The sequence below is a fragment of the Topomyia yanbarensis genome, chromosome 3, assembly GCF_030247195.1.
Source record: "Topomyia yanbarensis strain Yona2022 chromosome 3, ASM3024719v1, whole genome shotgun sequence".
Lineage (NCBI taxonomy): Eukaryota > Metazoa > Arthropoda > Insecta > Diptera > Culicidae > Topomyia > Topomyia yanbarensis.
Window position 1 is genome coordinate 246003479 of NC_080672.1, and position 17497 is coordinate 246020975.

Here is a 17497-nt window from a genome sequence, read left to right on the forward strand (position 1 = left end):
TTTGGATTGATGATATGTTTTCAGCCACTATTGATCTGGAATGATGAATTGATCAATGTTTTATTGATAAGTGTGTGAAGTGGCTGGCATATCAGTCTTTCTGATTTTGTTCCATTTTACCGTCAAAGTATTTGTCATTGAATTCAACATTAGTAAATATTTCCAATGAATCGCTTTCAAATTACAAATGATCGGTGTTAGGTCAGACCGGACTAAGTGACAATTTATTTATTACGAGAAAAACGAGTTTAAAGTTTGAATCGCAGCACCCTTTACAATATAATTAGAAATTGATTTTCGCCATAATTCTTTCTTATTGTTACATATTTCAAATCTGGCAAAAGTCGAAAGTAGCTACAGAAATTCTTTATCAAGTGCTATCATTATCGCATTTTTTGATGTTTTGCGACTTAGTCCAGTCTGACTTAACACCGATCAAATATGAAATCAAATCTAGCGTGCCGTTCATATCATATGGACTCAAATGAAAATAGTATTAACCGCAATAGCCACTATTCCGTTTTAAAAATAAGATTATCATAATACCACTTAATTCAGCAAACTAATCAATTCAATCATTATTTGTACAACGAAGTTTTTGTAGTCGCATGATGTAAATGTGATCTTTAGTAACAAACATTTTTCTTCCTTTTTTATTTCGACTATGTTAGTCACATTTTCTTTTTTACGTTTTAACGACATTCAATTAGCTAGAGATTACTGGGTAGGGAAAGTTATGAAACTTAGAGCCATAGTACTCAAGTGAGAGCAAGGCTGTGAAGTATACAGATCGGAAAACTAGAAGTGGCAGGGTCATTAGAACAGGCTTAATATCGTGCGGGCTTAATTTTTGCCTTCTGATAATGAGGGTCGAGCTTAGGCAGCTTACCCAGTAACAAACAATATTTTATGACTGGTGGCATCTAAACAGGCTAGTGTAACAGTAGGTATTAGCGAAGACTCCATATCAAGAAGACTGGCAACTCTGTCCAGAATCCGGAGACAGTAACAGCAACGCCACTTGCGGGTAAAGGTGGTACTTTCCATAGTGATGCACACACACATATACATTTTTACATAAAGCTTCCTCCCTTCTTCCAATAGAGGCGCTGTAACCTCAGTCGCTTCTCGTTTGTATGGGGGAAGGAAAGAGATATCAGTCTTCTTGATATGGAGTCTTCGGTATTAGCTAGTAGTAGGTAGTAGCTGATATTCAAATTTGCAAGCAACGCTTATCCTGATTATATTCTATATACACGGTTAAATGCTTTGGATGCAAAAATCTTAGTGCATATCTAATATTTTGCAAATTCTACTAAAAACGAAGTACCTGCAAATTTAGAGTTCATGTTTGTCCGTGTTGGAGAATTGTCGTGGGTTAATGCTCAGTGTTGGCAATAGCATATCTTTATTTTCGTCCAAAAATCTGTTATCTTTATTTACCTTTCGAATGTTCTGAATCGATATCTGGATCAAACCATTGCAATTATATTTGATTCATAATTTTTTTTCTTGTATATCTTGTATATCACCTTTGTTGTTTTGGTTATAACAGTGTAAACCTTGGAATCCTTCGCTATTTTCATGTTAGAAGGTAATCGAATTACCCATTTACATTATTCCCAGCTTCGAAGTGGGTTACTCATTCGTTATAATACATAAATTATCAACTATTACGAGCTTTTGCGAGGAATTAGAGTTAACGGAGATATATATGCTATACTAAAAATAATGAATAAGCAATTATTACTTATTTGCCAACCAATTAACGAACGCCATTAGCTTATGAAGGAATCAATAATTAATTCAATCCAAGTATTAGAACACTCAAGTTATTTATTCTTATAATTATAGTTTATTATTCATAACAAATTAAAATATTTCTTTTTAAGTGCAACATCATTATTCATTTTCATAATTGAGCTCAACTAAGTCAAATAAATTCTCATTTAACTTGACAAACAAAACCATTTCCAAATTATTTTCCAACAAATTAAGCCGGCGATCATTGAGAATCATACCCAGTACACTGAATGCACGTTCCACTGAGACTTGTGTGGCAGGAACAGATAGAGCCACTTGCGATAATGCAAACAGTTCAGGTTCTTTTGCTCGTCGTTCGTACCAGTAATCAAGAACGCTTTCGTCTGTTGGTAGACGGTTCGATAGCTGCAGTTTTATTATTTTTTGCTCGATTGGTTCTGCTTTACCAGTTACACACGCATGTTTTGCTTGAAGCATTGCTTCTAATTTTGATGTTCCTGGAGATGATGTTTCTGACAGATTAGGCACAGAATGATGTAGTTTGAGTTGTTGAGATAGTTGCAGAAGATGCTGTATTGCAATTTTCTTGTTTGCTTCAGTCATGAAATCTGATAGCGCAAAATTGATCCTTGGATCCATGTAAATCGCAGCTAAGAAGGCAGGATTTTCAATAAGGGATTTTTGCCTTTTCTCAATGGCGTGAATGAGAGTTGCTGATATATTAGACTTGATTTCACTCAATTCCAACGTAGTTGAAACCAGAATTATGAATAAGTCCCCCATTGTCAAGCTGGCGGACTGCAATTTTAAAGTTGCAATATAAATGCTATGAAAAGACTTTGAAAAATCATGAATAAATGCCCAGATATTTTCGGTTATCACCACCTCACGACTATTTTTTATGATTTGCTTGATGAAATCTTCATTTTCAGCGAAAAAGTTGACCATTGTGAATGCGGAATTCCATCTGGTTTCGACATCTAGCGTTGGAATTTTGCGATTTGCCAGCGCGAACTCAGCTCTAAACGATTTGCGCCGAAGATTTTTAGCCACGTCTCTAACAAATGCAATTTTTTTCGATAATTTCAAAGTTTTTATCGTGTCATAAACCGCAAGTTGAACAGTATGCGCAGCACAACGAACACCGGTTAAAAATCCTTCCATAAGCAAAACAGTTGCCTGTTCATCCTCATCATCTACATTGACTTGCTGGATTTCACTAATATCTTCGTACCTGAAATCTGTGCAAGACTCCTCTGGGTACGGCTCTTGTACTAAAGTTTCGTCATCTTCCGGCTCTACGTGTTGATCGCTTTGAAGGAGCTCTGCTGCTTTGATGAAGTTGGCACCGTTGTCTGTGGTTATCGCGTATACCTACGTTCGCCAGAAATGAATTGAAATATTGTGTACATTATATCTCATCAAGATCATTTGAATTAAATAAATAAAATAGTTTACTTACTTGATCAATTTCCACATCAAATCGGGCCAATATAGAAAGAACCTCTTTTCTAATATTTTCTGCTGTTTGTGCCACTTTTATGTCCACAAGACCCAGGGTGCGAATGGTAACTACCTTTCCATTAAGATACTGCGCGTTGATTCCCAGAATACTCCTGCCCTTTCGTGTTGCCGAATCCATTTTCAAACAAAATAATTTGTTTTTCAGTTCCGTAGCAATTATTTTCTGGAACACCGTAGACGTGTATTCCACTTTGGAAACTATGTTTTTCCTTGTAATACAAGTTTTTCCAAGACCACCTTCAATTCGTTTCAAAATATCTGTTAAGCCCGGCTTCTCAAACACGTTGAACGGTAGGCTTCCTGACGTCACCGCTTTTACACATGACTTGATGTAGAAATTTCGATCCATCCTTACAACTATCTTGGATTGAAAACGATTACTGGTACCCACCGTACCTTCTGGAGTACTACTCAGAGATTCGCCAGGGATCAGTTTAAAATATAAGTCTTTATGCACAAGCTGAAGATGGCGCTTTAAATTACTGCTTTTCTTTGCGATTTCCTTGTTGCAGTGAAGGCACAACATCGTTTTGTCTCTTAATTCAAACTGATTATGGATAATCTGCGACGCATCAGAAATTTTCTGCTTCCGTTTTTTGTTCTGGGACGACATCACGAAATCTTGGTAAAAAGTCACTGATTACTCGAGAAACACGTATACAATTTGAAATAATTTTTTTGAAGTGCTGCAATTTATAGCTTTTTTAACAGCTCCCCTCCATTCGGAATTGTTTCTAGAATTTCCAAACACGATCAAACGATGCATCACGAGAGTTTAATTCGGCAGTGGCGCACTTCGGTTCTTATTAGATTTTATAAATACTATGTGATATATCTATAAATCCTTACATGGAAAATGATTTTCGCATCCAAAAGATCAAAAAGGGACCCTTACATGAAGCATAAGTAATGTCATTACTGACCAGCAATCCCACTTTTAATCATCGTGTCAGCCAAGAAATGGCGGAATTCTAATTTTATTGTGCGTGTAAAAACCAACAAAATTTGTAGGCTATGCTAAAAATTTGAATATCAGCTATGCTGCCCATTAAAACATAAGAGTCCCATATAGATTTTTGTCGAAAATGAGTTATCTGTTGGATTGTATTCTGTATCATCACTGAATCCCAATGCACAAATAAGATTACCAGGTTTGTTCAGAAAATATGGAAAAAATACCAAAACATCCATAAGGCTCAATTAAAATTTAAATCTTGAACAGCGTTTGTTTCGACTTGCTGTTTTTCAATATTGGACTCTTATGCTTGAATGGGCAGTATAAAGCAAAACATTTTCTAGGAAAATCAAAAGAAAAAAAAGAAGAGAAAAGTTTTCTCACATTGGTAGGTTGAACGCTCCAATAATCGTGGAGTACCTACTGTTACACTAGCCTGTTTAGATGCCACCAGTCATAAAATATTGTTTGTTACTAAAGCTCACATTTACATCATGCGACTACAAAAACTTCGTTGTACAAATAATGATTGAACTGATTAGTTTGTTGAATTAAGTGGTATTATGATAATCTTATTTTTAAAACGGAATAGTGGCTATTGCGGTTAATACTATTTTCATTTGAGTCCATATGATATGAACGGCACGCTAGATTTGATTTCATATTTGATCGGTGTTAAGTCAGACTGGACTAAGTCGCAAAACATCAAAAAATGCGATAATGATAGCACTTGATAAAGAATTTCTGTAGCTACTTTCGACTTTTGCCAGATTTGAAATATGTAACAATAAGAAAGAATTATGGCGAAAATCAATTTCTAATTATATTGTAAAGGGTGCTGCGATTCAAACTTTAAACTCGTTTTTCTCGTAATAAATAAATTGTCACTTAGTCCGGTCTGACCTAACACCGATCATTTGTAATTTGAAAGCGATTCATTGGAAATATTTACTAATGTTGAATTCAATGACAAATACTTTGACGGTAAAATGGAACAAAATCAGAAAGACTGATATGCCAGCCACTTCACACACTTATCAATAAAACATTGATCAATTCATCATTCCAGATCAATAGTGGCTGAAAACATATCATCAATCCAAATTGTCTTTTCTATTACACCAACAATCAATTGATGAATAAATTTATTTCCAATATTCCGGCTAGGTTGAGGTGCGCAGCAATCAATGAGATGCTATAAACGAAACGAAAATAAAACATCCCCCATTGCCCGCCGGCTCGCAGCTCAGAGCCGACACACGAGCCTGTTCTACGAAGCACACGGCTCTTGATGAAGCAAAAAGACGAACACGAGCGTGTTCTTCTTACTTCGAGCTCGTGTTCTCGGTAAAGCACACGAGCTTGTGAGGCGACGAGCACACGTTCTCGGCTTATGCGGCTCGCTCTTCTTATAAGAACAGACACACGAGCTCGTTTCAACACAGCACAGCTCGCGAGCCCGGTTAGCACACAGAACAGTCACAGAGCGGCTCGCGTGGTGTGCCGGGACATCACTGATGAAAAGTATCGAATACTATACAGTTTTATCGAAAAGACAATCGTCACATTTCATATGGACCACGTATGTTATTGTATTTCCATTGGATTGCTTAGTTTTTAAAAGTTCGCCTTACCCGATACATACCGCCAACTTACCCCGAGGCTGGGGTAAGTTGGCAGCTTTTCCCCGTCACATATTTTTGTCTTTAGAAATGAAGACAACGTATCAAACATTTTAATAAAATTCAAAGATGTTGCCAACAGTCTACCCTTTCATGCAACGTGTTCTATTTTGCAAGATCTACCAAAATCAAAGCGGTAAAAAATGAAAACTGAAAACACCGCCAACTAGCCCCGGTCTCGCCTACTTATTCCCCCGCTGTTGGTTCAGGTTATTTTGCTCGTTCTGCTGCAATATCGATCCACACTATTGTATGTTCTTCGGTTGTTTTCACCGGTTTCGATTTGGTTGGGTAAGCTAACACTTTTTCACTTTTGTCGTTTGTAGATTGGTTAGGCTTCGATAACAGTTTTTGTTCATATTGTCTTTGCAAATGAATGATGGAATAAGACAAACTTCAACTCGAGTATTTCCATAGAGGGCCGCCTTGAGGAGATCTGATTTTTTCAGCATTTGTTGTGCTTTTCTAGTGCTTTAATTTTTTTGTTTACATGTTATCGGCATTGGAAAACGAGCTATTTTCAGTAAAAAACGTGAATATCGCTACACATACTAGCGATAGCAAGTTTCCGTCTTCGACAAATTAATGCAGTTTAACAGTCCAAACAATGTTCTAGAATATTTATATGATGGAAAAAATCTAAAATAAAACTTATGATGAAAAAACTGTTTTTAAGGGGCCTTTCACAAATAATGCCCCATATCTCAAAAAGTTTGAAAGATAGAGAGATAGTGTTCAGGTAAAATGCTTGAAATAAGTTTCTCTACTACTTTGTTAAAGTAAGTATTTGTCTATCTGAATTATTGAAGAAAATAAATTTCGTAACTCACTATTAGGGGGGATTAATCATCAATCCGATAAAACGGAAAGAAGGGTAGTTCTATTCCAAGAAACTTTCCCAAAGACACTACATTGCCAAAATTAACAGTTTTGACTCAATCTAAAAACCTCCTTTTTTGCTCTTTGGGACCATTGTGGGGTGGTTCAATTGACACAAAAATTTGAGTTCTTATATGTTGACCCTAGATGAAAAATTCCTCCAAATTTGGTTCAAATCCGTGAAGGTCGATTACACGTGCCTTGATCACTTTGCGTGGAATGACCCATATCGATCCTTCACATTATCTTTTCAACTGAATACTCATTGTAATCAGTTGCAAAAAGTGCGGCTGATTTTTATTCATTTGATAAAAAACAGTAGTATGTGGTATTATTTATCACACAGTTATTCGTAGTACTTACATATTCTATCCAGAACATAGGTAAAATCATATTACTAAAACTCAATATTTCCTTGGAGAAACCGGCTAACTCCGGAAGAACTAGATTACTCTGCGTTCGGGCACATTGGTCAATTGGTATACCAAAAGTGGGATCTGCAATGATGTAACTGTAATGCTTCTCTCTGTTAGGCGTCATTCCAGATATTTTATGTGCCAGAGACAAATTTCGAGCGTAGTAATGTGGGCTCGTTGCAGCTACTGGGAAATCTGGAAGATTTAAAAAAAATCACTTGTGGTACACGTTTGATAAACACTAAATACCTAATAAACACTTAGACATATCTGTCATGCCATCTTCCAATAAAATTCTTTGTCCCTTATAGCAGTCCGCAGTTGCATTAGCTAAACGATCGTAGGAGTTGTCGGGAAGTACGAACTCGTATCCAGTCAATGGTCCACGACGAATTTCTTTTTCGAAGAATAGTGGAACCGCACGGCACAGTGTTCGTCGCCAATAGATTAGTACGGAGTTTTCATTTAGATTCTGTGGATAAAACGCCCCCTCGGACGCGTTTACAATGGATGCGAAGCAGTCGCCGTTTTCCGGCATAAAGCCAGGAACTGTTGGACGGTTTCGATAAGTATTAATCATGAAAAATTGTTCATTTCCAAATTGCTTCCCATGACGAATATTTACGCGGTCGTTGTAATCGTTGTACATCTGGAAACAAGTATTACAATGGCACAAAGAACAGACGTCCATTTCGGACGTTTGAGCTGTGTGAAAATTAACGATTCATTAAAAAGCAGTTTTCTAATTGCCACTATATGCTAGTGATTTAACAAATTACCAGCTAATCATAAAGATACATCAAAATCAGTACCAGCATGAGCACACTGGGTAAGGGCCATGGACCCCGGGATTTTGGGGGCCCGAACTTAAGAGGTTACATACCTTTTGCAAGAAAATTTTTGAAGAAAGTTTTAATATATTTAAAGGCATGAAGCGAAGATTTTATTACATTAAAGTAACAGTATTTTTATACCACATTTTTAAAGAAAAAACAAGTATTAGTTTATTAAAAAAAACTAGCTAATACTCAACGCGCGTTGCTGCAACTTTTAACGAAATAGGAGAAAACATAATTTGGTTCGAAGCGCCATCTGACAGGCAAACAATCCCCAACCAATGGCACACAACACGCTCCATTACAAATGCCTACCACAGTCATGATTCGCTGGTTGGGCCACTGCCTCTGTCCAACTAACGAATTTGATTCGTTAGTTGGACCGACTGACAATTGTCAAAAAATCTCCAAAGAAGACATTAGTAGTGTAAAAGTTTGTTAGATAGATTGCCAAAGTACATTTGACATGAGATTTTGGCGTTCAGATGCTTTTTAGTTGGACAGTGGTCTAACTAAAAAGCGGTCCAGTTAAACAGTGTCCAACCAGCGAATCACGACTGTACGTATAAATTTTCACGGCAATCGGTGAAGCCGTTTGGGATTCCATAAATCACATACATACAAACATTGTCTTTTTATATATATATATATATATATATATATATATATATATATATATATATATATATATATATATATATATATATATATATATATATATATATATATATATATATATATATATATATATATATATATATATATATATATATATATATATATATATATATATATATATATATATATATATATATATATATATATATATACATATATATATACATATATATATATATACATATATATATATATATATATATATATATATATATATATATATATATATATATATATATATATATATATATATATATATATATATATATATATATATATATATACTAGCTAATAACCCTCGTGCGTTGCTGCAACTTTCAACGAAATAGGAGTAAAACACAAATTGTTCCGAAGCGCCATTGGGCGGGCAGCGAGGGGCAGTTCACTCCCCATTCAAAGTGAATTGAAAATACCCAATTGAAAAAATACACGAGAAATGCTTCAATACACCTTAATACAATTAACCCTCAAAAAGGCACGCGGCTCTTCCAGGCCCAGCGGCTATCGATTTCTTAGTTACAAAGCGTTATGCATGCAGTTAGAGCTTGAGCATGGAAATTCCATTAACTGATGCTAAAATTCATCGAAAAAGTGAGATATTGCGGAAACATCACATATGGTGTGCTTCATAGATTCGTATAAACTTTTTGCATGCACAAAAAGGCAAGGGGACCTATCAGGCCCGCTAGGTATTTCGACATCATCTGTGCATACTGGTGATGTAAATAATATTTCTGGCACGTATGTTTGCATCCAATAATCAATGTTTTATGGATTTATTTCAGTTTTTACAAGTATTTCCTAAGCTTTGACGAACTTATCTTTGATCAAGTTAAAACACATTTACCATTTATTAGTATCATGTAATTTTTCTCGCGTAAACACTTTTCAATGCACCCAGAACTGTGCACGCATACTATACCGGCAATTTTTTTTTTAACTTTTTTGGAACACTGCTAAATCAAGTGTTAAATAGCTCTACAAACCATATGTCACTTATGAGCTTTTCCTATAGCTCTAGTTCACTCACAAGAGTTTTGAATCTCAGTCTCTACGCATCGCTCGATCGAGATAGAAGTGTTTTGCTTTCGGTCTGTTGGAAAAAGAACAGTGCAGTAATCCGCGTTCAAGGTTATTTTGCCATTCTCTGCCTCTTCGAGGTTTGGACTTTTATTTTCTTTTGTGCGTGTGTTAACCGTTAGGCCACATTTCTCAACCTTTTGTTCGTAAAGCGAGGATTGAACAATAACCAGCTATTTAAGCTGGACTGGTGCGTCGTGGGAAACGAGTATACAGATAAGTGAAATCTACCTTTTTGATACATTTACGGCTTTTTCCCGTCTGCGCGGGCGCTGACCCCGTGCGTTGACGGTGTCGATGGCTTCCTCCCCGGATGGCCAAATGGAGATCGAGTCGATTCCTAAGGCTCTCCCCCGACCCAACCAATATCCAGAGCTCTCGACCGGTCCCTTTGTGGTCTTCTTTCGGCCCAAAACAAAATCGCTGAATCTATTACAGATTTCAAAAGACCTGACGGAACGGTTCTCGGCTGTGACCGAAATAAAAAAGGTCCGCTCAGACAGGCTGAGGGTCGTGCTGACTAACTCAAAGCAGGCAAACGATATTGCTTGCTGCGAGCACTTTACGAAGGACTATCACGTGTATATTCCAGCTGTAAAAGTACAGTCTGAAGGCGTTGTTGCCGATGACAGTTTGACATGCGAGGATCTGCTGCAGTACGGGGTTGGCCGTTTTAGAGACCGCATACTTCAGCCAGTGAAAATACTCGAGTGCAAGCGTTTGCACTCAGTAGTAGTTGCGGGGGATGGTTCAAAAACGTACCCCCAATCAAACTCTTATCGGTTGACTTTCGCTGGTACCGCTTTGCCAAATGACGTCCTGTTGCACAAGGTTCGTCTGCCTGTGCGTCTGTTTGTGCCGCGGGTCATGAATTGCACAAAGTGTAAACAATTGGGTCACACAGCCACCCATTGTAGCAATAAGGCCCGCTGTGGAAAATGCGGGGAGAATCATCTAGATGATTCGTGCAGTAAGAATGCTGAGAAGTGTCCTTACTGTGCAGAGAATCTGCATGATATCTCGGCATGTCCCGCGTACAAACTACGCGGGGATAAACTAAAACGTTCCCTTGCGAGACGATCCGAGTGTTCATTCTCAGAAATGCTAAAGAAAGCTACACCACCAACCGCAACAAACATCTATGCTCACTTGCCTCCTAACGAGGGCGAGGCTGATGACCCACAAGAGGGAACATCTACTAGGGCGCCTAGAAGTTATAGGAAGAGGAGGAACTTTTCCTCTCCTAAAGTTCGTTGTAAAGGCCAGAAGGTATCCCTTGACGGGACTCCGAAAGTCACATCTATTGGAAGTGTTGCAACCAAACCGAAGCAATTAGCTCCTGGTCTCGGAGGATTAAACTCAGAGAAGGAGTTCCCAGCACTTCCCGGAACACCAAAAATCCCAAGTGTTCCTCTGTTTCAGTTCGAGAATAATCGCGGCACTGGAATTATCAAACTCTCGGACATTGTGGACTGGATAATAAAAACTTTTAATATAACTGATCCTATTAAAAGTCTTATGTTAGCTTTTCTCCCTACAGTAAGAACATTTTTGAAGCAGTTGACTGCTAAATGGCCCCTCCTTTCAGCGATTGTATCCTTCGATGGCTAACTCATCGAACGAGGTCACGGATTTGATCACTGTTCTACAGTGGAATTGCAGAAGTATCATCCCGAAAATCGATTCCTTCAAAATTTTAATAAATAATTTGAGTTGCGATGCATTTGCATTATGTGAAACTTGGTTAACTTCCGACATAGATCTCAACTTCCACGACTTTAATATTATTCGCCTGGATCGAGACACCCCCTATGGAGGAGTGCTTTTGGGGATCAAAAAGCGCTATTCCTTCTACAGAATTAACCTTCCCTCGATAACAGGTATTGAAGTTGTCGCTTGTCAAGTAACAACCAAAGGCAAAGATCTTTGCATAGCTTCCATATATATTCCCCCCAACACCGCGATTGGGCATCGCCGGCTACATGACATCATAGAATCCCTGCCTGCACCGCGACTAGTTTTAGGCGACTTTAACTCTCACGGTACGGAATGGGGTTGCCTTTATGATGATAACCGTTCCTCTTTAATTCACAATATTTGCGACAACTTCAACATGACAATTCTAAACACGGGTGAAATGACACGGATTTGTCCCCCACCAGCGCGCCCAAGCGCATTAGATTTATCCCTTTGCTCGACCTCGCTACAGTTAGATTGCGCGTGGAAGGTAATCCCTGATCCCCACGGTAGCGACCATCTGCCGATCGTAGTCTCAATCAATAACGGCTCAAGGCCATTGGAAACAATCAATATTTCGTATGACCTCACACGAAATATCGATTGGAAGAGCTATGCTGCCGCGATATCCGACAACATCGAATCTACTCAAGAACTTCCTCCGGAGGAAGAGTACAGCTTTTTGGCTGGCTTGATTCTCGACAGCGCGAATCAAGCTCAGACTAAGCCAGTACCCGGCACGAACATACAAAAACGTTCTCCCAATCCCTGGTGGGATAAAGAGTGCTCAGACGTGTACGCAGAGAAGGCCGCCGCGTTTAAGACCTTCCGAAACGACGGGTTACCCGCTAGTTTTCGACAGTACGCGACGTTAGACAAGCGAATGAAGAGTTTGATGAAAGCCAAAAAACGCGGTTATTGGCGCCGGTTCGTCGACGGATTAACGAGAGAAACATCGATGAGCACTCTTTGGGGAACAGCCCGACGTATGCGAAATCGAAACAGTACTAATGAGAGCGTGGAATATTCAAACTGTTGGATATTCGATTTCGCCAAGAAGGTTTGTCCGAATTCCGCCCCGGCACAGAAGATCTACCGCGCCGCGTCCCGTCACGATAACGCGAACGAAACACCTTTTTCGATGGTGGAGTTCTCACTTGCTCTCTTGTCGTGTAACAATAAAGCTCCAGGGCCAGACAGAATCAAATTCAACTTGTTGAAGAATCTGCCAGACTCTGCCAAGAGACGCTTGTTGAACTTATTTAATAAGTTTCTTGAGGCTAACATTGTCCCACACGATTGGAGGCAAGTGAAGGTCATCGCCATCCAAAAACCAGGAAAACCAGCCTCCGACCACAATTCGTATCGACCGATCGCAATGCTATCTTGTATCCGGAAGTTGTTCGAGAAAATGATCCTATCCCGCCTCGACAATTGGGTCGAAGCAAATGGCTTACTGTCAGATACACAATTTGGCTTTCGCAAAGGCAAAGGGACGAACGATTGTCTTGCGTTGCTTTCAACCGAAATTCAAATGGCCTATGCTAGTAAAGAGCAGATGGCATCAGTGTTCCTCGATATAAAGGGGGCTTTTGATTCAGTTTCTATCAACATTCTTTCAGAGAAGCTGCACCAGCATGGTCTTTCAGCGACTTTAAACAACTTTTTACTAAACTTGTTGTCGGAAAAGCACATGCATTTTTCGCATGGTGACTTATCGACATCACGATTTAGCTACATGGGCCTTCCCCAGGGCTCATGTCTAAGCCCCCTGTTATACAATTTCTACGTCAACGACATTGATGAATGTCTTGACAATTCCTGCACGTTAAGACAACTTGCAGACGATGGCATGGTGTCTGTTACGGGACCCAAAGCTGTCGATCTACAAGGACCATTACAGAATACCTTGGACAATTTGTCTGCATGGGCTATTAAGCTGGGTATCGAATTCTCCACGGAGAAAACTGAGCTAGTTGTATTTTCTAGGAAGCGTGAACCAGCACAACTATAGCTTCTATTAATGGGTCAAACTATAGCTCAGATCTTCACAGTAAAATATCTAGGGGTCTGGTTCGACTCGAAAGGTACTTGGGGATGCCATATTCGGTATCTGAAACAGAAATGCCAACAAAGGATCAACTTTCTTCGTACAATAACCGGAACGTGGTGGGGTGCCCACCCAGGAGACCTAATTAGGTTGTATCAAACAACGATACTGTCGGTACTGGAATACGGATGCTTCTGCTTTCGATCCGCCGCGAACATACATTTCATCAAACTCGAAAGAATTCAGTATCGTTGTTTGCGTATCGCCTTAGGGTGCATGCAGTCGACCCATACGATGAGTCTCGAAGTCCTGTCGGGCGTTCTCCCGCTGAAAAATCGATTTTGGGAACTCTCATATCGATTGCTCATTCGATGCGATATCTTGAACCCGTTGGTGATTGAAAATTTCGAAAGGCTTGTTGAGCTCAATTCTCAGACCCGTTTTATGTCCCTGTACTTTGACTACATGGCGCAAAATATTAATCCTTCTTCTTACAATCCCAACCGTGTGCATTTCATAAATACTTCTGAATCTACTGTTTTCTTCGACACATCCATGAAAGATGAGATTATTGGAATTCCGGACCACATACGCCCACAAGTGGTTCCAAATATTTTTTATAATAAATTCCGAGAAGTCGACTGTTCTAAGATGTTTTATACTGACGGATCACACCTCGAAGGGTCCACTGGCTTCGGTATTTTCAATCAAAAGTTCACCGCCTCCTACAAACTCAGTGACCCTGCTTCAGTTTACGCCGCAGAACTAGCTGCTATTCAGTATACCCTTGGAGTCATTGACACATTACCCGCAGACCATTACTTCATCGTCTCGGATAGTCTGAGTTCTATTGACGCTATTCGCTCGATGAAACATGGAAAGCATTCCTCGTATTTTTTGGGGAAAATACGGGAGCTACTGAGTGCTTTATCTGACAAATCTTTCCAGATTACCTTGGTGTGGGTCCCTTCTCATTGCTCCATTCCGGGCAATGAGAAGGCGGACTCCTTAGCTAAGGTGGGTGCCATTGAAGGTGACGTTTTTGAAAGACCAATTTGCTTCCTCGAATTTTTCAGTATTACTCATCAGAGAACCCTCGAAAGTTGGCAAACCTCGTGGAGCAATGGGGAGCTAGGAAGGTGGCTACATTCGATAGTCCCTAAGGTATCGACGAAACCTTGGTTCAAGGGGATGGATGTGGGTCGTGACTTCATTCGTGTGATGTCCCGACTCATGGCGAACCATTACACGCTGGATACACATCTCCGACGTATTGGGCTCGTGGAGAGTGGTATCTGCGCTTGTGGCGACGGTTATCACGATATAGAGCACATAGTCTGGGCGTGCACCGAGTACAGTTCCGCCAGGTCTCGGCTTATGGACACCCTCCGGGCCCGAGGAGGACCACCCAACGTCCCGGTTCGAGATGTGTTGGCAAGCCGCGATGTCCTCTATATGTTCCTTATATACACCTTCATAAAAACCACCAATATCCAACTTTAACTGCCCCTTTTTCCTTATCATTCTCAGAAACGCTCTCTTCCACCTGTACCATACACCCACGATGGTTTGATGCGACTCCAAGGCGACACAAAACATCCCTGTCGAATGAGCCAACAAACACGGGACCTAAAGCACGAACATCACACGCACAACTCGAAATGTAGCCGATCAACATCTGAGCCGCACTACGAAATCGTCTGGAGAAACCCCTGCCATCTTGAGAACGACCACCCGGCGTCCCAGTACATGATTCTTCCTGATGAAGGCCACCCTGATTCTGTAATCCATCCGTTGATCTCCCGAAGTCTGAAACTGAAATAATGTTCTCCCCCTGCCATGTTTGTCCACCTTACTTCCCCTGACTCTTATACACAGAAGTAACACCCCTCCCCCCTTCCCCCCAAATATCTTCATGAAGCATTTAGCTCTTCTTGCCTTTTCTAGTTTTAACTATTATATTATATGATCTCGTTGCAAATGCCCAACTCTACTACCACATAAAATAACTCTAATTAATGTCTCCGAATATTTACAAAATTTAATCACGCCCTCTAATTATTTCTACTTTTAAGATAGTCGTAAAAATTTTCCCCCTTAGTTAAACATTATTTGCTCCAATAATCTCATTGCTAAAAATGTCAAACCATATTGCCATAAAAACTAAATGACCCCCTAATCTTACGAAAATTATATTACCCCCTTGTGTATATGTATAGCTATAAATGCGCCTTAGTTTAATTTCAAAAGTCAATATGTAATCCCCTTGTTTTAAGTAATTTAAAATGTAAAACAAAACAAAATTGGCACCTTTAAGCTAACGCAAACCTGCCTTATCAAATAAACGAATTGAAAAAAAAAAAAGAGTTTTGAAGTTTCTATAGTTGCATATATGAAAAATCGAAAACAAGAAATCAAAATTGAAAAAAAAAATCTCATAGTTACTCTGCATACCTCAAAACTTCAGGTGGTGTAGCTTTTTCATAACGAACAACTTTGTTGAAAGTTGCATAATGATTGGAGGTTACCGGGCAAGGTTATTTAACTGAGAAGATAAGAAGAATTTTTGAAAATCTCCTATTCTAAGCATGTGCGAGAAAGAGAGGCAGCATTTAACATTATATTACAAAAATATTTTACCACAAAGTCGGATGAATTGGCAGCCTTCTGCAATGTTAATCCTTTCATCTTCAGTTATGTCCCTGAGGATTTTAGGCCAAATAAGATGGCAACGGACATTTTTTACTGAATTTATTGTCTCCATATTCATATATTTTGCATAGAAACTTAAAAATTCTTGTGAGTAAACCAAAAGCATCCGAGCAAGTTTGTATTTGGAATGGGGCCATAATTTTGAATTTTTTCCTGCAGAAAATGAAGTGAATGGACATTTTCCAAGGACAAAGTTCTCCATTTTCAGCCTGTGGTTAAACAAGACATTGCTCGACATATTCGAAAAGTGGTAATTATTTATTTACATAATTTAGCTTTTGGTTTCACCCAATGCTTACTCTAGTTAATCCCAGTAATGAGTATTTATCGGGAATTCGTATTTTTATGAGAATTTGACTTTATTAGTATATAGTATGGCTAATAACTACAGGCGTGAGCTTTAATTTTGAATCCTTTAAAATATTCTGAAACAATCTATCAGTTCTTCATTTTTCGATTACACTGATAATATAAATTCGTAAATATAATGAAATTGGTTGTGCAATGCACGAATTCATTCGTCGTTTTCTGCAACGAAGTATTTTCGTGCATTGTAAATACTATGTTTCGTTCATTTCATGAACAAGAATAGCCGCTTGCTGAACGAAAGCTTTCGTTAATTTTACACATTTAATGTACACTGTACGAATGTTATAGTTGATAACGACATTATTTTTCGTGAATGAAACGAAAGGTTTTGCCTATTTTATTGAACGTTTGTGTATATTGCGAACGATTTCGTTGGTCGAACGAATTAATTTCGTTTATCTGAGAAAAGTTTGCGTATTTATTAACCTCTTGTTTTCAGTCGATCTTTTGGGATCGATGCTTGACAACATCGATTTTTTTTTAATTTAAAAAAATCGATGTGGCCAAATCGATTTTATTGTGGTACGAAGAAATGGCAGCTTGATGAACGAAAGTTTTTGTAAATTTTACTTATTTAGTTTACATTTCACGAATGTAATCGTTGATAACGACATTATTTTTCGTGAATGAAACAAAATGATTCGTTTATTTCCATAAGTGTTTATGTATATGATGAACGATTTCGTTGGTCGCACGAATTCATTTCGTTTATCTTAAAAATGTTTTCGTATTTATTAGCCTCTTATTGTTTCAGTCGATTTTAGGATCGATGTTTGAGAACATTGATTTTTTAAAATTTAAAGTATCGATGTGGC

At 38.7% G+C, this 17497-nt stretch overlaps 1 protein-coding gene across 3 annotated transcripts in view; it reads right to left on the reverse strand.

Annotated features, from left to right (window-relative positions):
* The window catches only part of LOC131692030 (scavenger receptor class B member 1), a 247130-nt gene that overhangs the window by 53539 nt on the left and 176094 nt on the right, over positions 1-17497 (reverse strand). For all 3 annotated transcript variants that reach the window (XM_058978858.1, XM_058978857.1, XM_058978859.1), the window contains 2 exons: positions 7470-7869; positions 7168-7415 (listed from right to left, as the gene is read on the reverse strand). In XM_058978858.1, coding sequence (XP_058834841.1) covers positions 7168-7415; positions 7470-7869 — 648 coding nt within the window. The remainder of the gene's footprint in view (positions 1-7167; positions 7416-7469; positions 7870-17497) is intronic.